At 38.9% G+C, this 4,496-nt stretch overlaps 1 gene segment (V, D, J or C); it reads left to right on the top strand.

The window, feature by feature from the left end:
* The first annotated feature begins 3,718 nt into the window (after positions 1-3,718).
* Positions 3,719-4,201, top strand: LOC127526590 (immunoglobulin heavy variable 3-7-like). The segment is given in 2 exon segments: positions 3,719-3,790; positions 3,885-4,201. Coding segments are annotated over 2 exon segments (363 nt in total).
* The last annotated feature ends 295 nt before the right edge of the window (positions 4,202-4,496 follow it).

Raw genomic sequence — 4,496 nt, 5'->3', positions numbered from 1 at the left:
ATAACACAGAAATAGAAATTAATGCAGAATGTTCCTATATGGAAAAAGAAGACCCTGAACCACAAGTGACTTCAGTTAGAACATCCTCACGGAGTAATAAAGGTATTCCAGCTAAACGTCTTTCATATGTAGCTCACACCACCCTATACTTTGAGCCAGGTGCATGGGATGAAATGCAAAAACTACCAGCACATGAGAAGCAATTGTGGATTAGAGCTGCCGATGAAGAAATGGCATCTCTTATTGATCTTCAGATATGGCAACTGTCAGAGCTACTTCAAGGCAAGTATGCAAGGTACAAAGCAAGATTAGCTGCTAAAGGGTAATCACAAAAAAATGTCGAGGATTATGATGCTACTTTTGCTCCAGTTTCCAAACAAAGTACTTTCAGAACTTTGATGACAGTGGCAGCTCAAAGGAAAATGATTGTGAAACATCATGATATCAAGACAGACTTTCTTAATGGCCTATATTGAAGATGAGATATATATGACACCCAGAAAGATATATAAAAAATGGAGAAGAGCACCTTGTTTGGAAACTGCAAAAATCCCTCTATGGACTTAAGCAATCAGCTCTAGTGTGGAACTCAAAAATAAACAAAGTTCTGATAGATGCAGGATTCACACGAAGCAAAGCTGATCCATGTGTATACTCTAAATGTATAAATGAAGAATGGATGTATCTTTTGCTGTATGTGGAAGATTTTATAATTGCACACAAAAACGATGAGAAGCTGCAAAATTTAATGCAGTACTCAACCAACACTTTGACATTAAAGACCTTGGGAGCGTGACATATTACCTAGGAATCAACATACAGCATGAAGAGGATGGCAGCTTCCTGTTGAAACAGAGTGCAAAAATTGATGTAATTCTTCAGCAGTTCAACATGACTGAAGCCAAAGGCGCAAGCACACCCATAGACACAGAGTATCCAAAGTTGAAAGTAGAAGATCTTCTCCCTACTAACTACTAAGTAGTGGGGGGCATTTCTATATATTGCAACCACCATGTGTCCAGACATCGCCGATGCAATGTCGCTACTCTGCAGACGCGTAAGTAAACCTCGCCAAATAGACTGGAACTCAGTCAAGACGGTCATGAGATATCTCATGCAAACAAAGGACTTGAGTTTAAAATTGTCTGCAACTGGTAATATCAACCTCATAGGATATGTGGACTCTGATTGGGCAGGTGACCTCAGCATTTGCAAATCTACAAGTGGTTACTTATTCAAGTTAGGAAAGAGTCCTATATCCTAGTCCAGCAAAAAGCAAATTTCAGTGCCTTTATCTTCTACAGAGGCACAATACATCTTGGCTTCCTATGCCAATCAAGAAGTTGTTTGGTTGCTCCAGTTACTAGAAGATCCTGGAGAGCCAATGTCCCATCCTACAGTCTTATATGAGGACAATCAAGGATGCATTAAGCTTGCAACCAGTGAAAAGATCAATGCAAGAACAAAGCATATTGATGTCAGACACCATTCCATTCATGATTTAATAGAAAGAAAAGTGATTGCATTTTCATATTGGGCCTGACAGAATGATAGCGAATGCTATGACAAAGCCACTCGCAAGTGTATTATTGCTGTTTGCTGGAAGAATGTGGAATGTTCCTCTTTAATTCTTGTTGTTGTTTATCCTGCTGTTTGTAATAATAAAACACAGATGGTATGTTGCAGGCAGCATGGTGGTGCAATGGTAGCACTGCTGCCTCGCAGTAAGAAGACTTGGGTTTGCTTCCCGGGTCCTCCCTGCGTGGAGTTTGCATGTTCTCCCCATGTCTGTGTGGGTTTCCTCCGGGTGCTCCGGTATCCTCCATCAGTCCAAAGACATGCAGGTTAGGTGCACTGGTGATCCTAAATTGTCCCTAGTGTGTGTGTGTGTGTTTGTGTGCCCTGCAGTGGACTGGCACCCTGCCTGGGGTTTGTTCCTGCCTTGCGCCCTGTGTTGGCTATGATTGGCTCCAGCAGACTCCTGTGACCCTGTGTTAGGATATAGCGAGTTGGATAATGGAAAGATGGTAGGTTGCAGCCATGTTTAGTTAAAATCATTGAGACTGTTTAATTTTATTTTCTGTACTGTTTCAAGAATTCCCAATAGAAAGTATTCACAGCCATGGTATTTGCAAAAAAGCATAAAGAAAATATTTGGGAGTAGCCTCAACAGCCGGAACACTCATTCAATGAAGAGTGGGCAGATATACAGTATAGAGGGGGGAAAACTTTTCAATGTTGGGTTTTTTTTTAGCATTTTTAATTACTTTATTACAGAAACATGTGAATTTCCCATTGGGATTAATAAAGTATCTATCTATCTATCTATCTATCTATCTATCTATCTATCTATCTATCTATCTATCTATCTATCTATCTATCTATCTATCTATCTATCTATCTATCAAACAGTGATTATGGCCCATCAAAATATGAAGACACATTTGTTACCATGCAAATAAGCATGCTGCAGATGTTCTATCAGACGGTTGTGGTGAGCGCCCTCTTCTACGCAGTGGTGTGCTGGGGAGGCAGCATAAAGAAGAGGGACGCCTCACACCTGGATAAACTGGTGAGGGAGCTGGACAGTTTGACATCCGTGGCAGAGCGACGGGCACTGAGCAGGCTCCTGTCAATCATGGAGAATCCACTGCATCCACAGAACAGCATCATCTCCAGACAGAGGAGCAGCTTCAGCGACAGACTGCTGTCACTGTCCTGCTCCACTGACAGACTGAGGAGATCGTTCCTCCCCCACACCATGTGACTCTTCATTTCCACCCGGGGGGTAAACATTAGCATTATACAAAGTTATTGTCTGTTATACCTGCCTTGCACTCTCCACCTTGCATTTTTTAACTTGCACTGCATTGTTATCACTCTTTAATTAATATTGTTTTTATCAGTATGCTGCTGCTGGAGTATGTGAATTTCCCCTTGGGGATTAATAAAGTATCTATCTATCTATCTATCTATCTATCTATCTATCTATCTATCTATCTATCTATCTATCTATCTATCTATCTATCTATCTATCTATCTATCTATCTATCTAAAATTTAATCTAATATAAATGTGTTGTAACACAGCAGATTATGACAGAAAACTCTCAATTACTAAACCCACATATTGTTTCCTTTTTCCTGCATATAAAAAATATAAAAATTATTTTTATACTTCAACATAAAAAAATATAAACCTAGAGAAGCTTTAGAATATGGAAGCTAAAGGTGCTGCCTCAGAATTCTTGATTCAGTCAAAGTCCTGCTGTGCAGAGTTTGCATGTTCTCCCTGTATATGTGGTTTGTGGACCAAGTAATTTGGTTTTCCTCCCACAAACCCAACCACATGTGAATTGGTGACTCAAAACTGGCCCAGTGTGAATACGCGTGAGTGTGTATGTATGCGTATGTGTACGTGTATGTGAGTGAGAACTCTGATGGGTTTGGAGTTTTCCATGTTTCCTGGATAAGCTGATTAGAAAGTGTAATGAAGGAATTCATTAAGCAGTAAATAAAGTACACTAGATATAAAGATTACTTAAATGAATATCTTTCTTTTATACCTTATCAAAAAATCAATGTATTAAAATCCCATAGCACTGTCAAAGTTTAAATATGTGCATCACTTTGTTAGTTTGCATAATGTAAAAAATATGCAAAATGTTTTTGCTGTGGATAAAACATGCATTGGTGTGCAGAACCAAATGTATTTCAAAGTGAGCTACTTAGATAACTTCACACAATGAAGCATTTGTTAACCTTACTATGTCTGATTTTTATATTTTCGGGTAAACCATTAACATTTCTTATGCCTGTTTATTTCTTACCTGCTAACATCTCCTCTTTTTTTATATCCACCAATGTCTTCTGTTTCTTCCACAGGCGCTCAATCCAGCATTACCCTGACTCAGCCCAGCACTGTATTTGCTAAGCCAGGTGAAAGCATCAAGCTCTCCTGCCAGATGTCTGGGTTTACAATCCAAAGCTGGTGGAAAGGCTGGATCCGACAACCACCTGGTAAAGGACTAGAATGGCTAGCCAGCTATTATGATGAAAGTAACTCAAAGTACTATTCCTCCACTATCAATGGACGTTCAGTTGCTTCAATGGATATTTCCAGCAGCACATTCTTCTTACAAATAAACAATCTTCAAACACAGGATTCTGCAGTGTATTATTGTGCCCGAGGCTCACAGTGAAGCAAAGCACTTTCCTGTCTGACAAAAACAAAATATTTCTATTTCTGCTTTTAAAGGGTTAGGCGCTTGAACCATTAAAAATATGCCATAATAAGAAGCTCTAGACATGATTTATACAACAGTAAGATTTTTAAGAAATTCAGTATAAAAATTAATCATAAGTTAAAGTGACATATGATACAAAAAAGTAATTACATTCAGAAAAAGCCTATCATGTGACCTAAACTATAGTATTAGAATGGTTGGCTTGTCAGAATGGAAATGCTGTTGATAAGCATCTAATTGCAGCAAAGAT

Source organism: Erpetoichthys calabaricus, chromosome 2 (assembly GCF_900747795.2).
Source record: "Erpetoichthys calabaricus chromosome 2, fErpCal1.3, whole genome shotgun sequence".
In the NCBI taxonomy this organism is placed as follows: Eukaryota; Metazoa; Chordata; class Cladistia; order Polypteriformes; family Polypteridae; genus Erpetoichthys; species Erpetoichthys calabaricus.
Note: the sequence above shows the minus strand (reverse complement) of the source record. Positions and strands in the feature narration are given on the sequence as shown.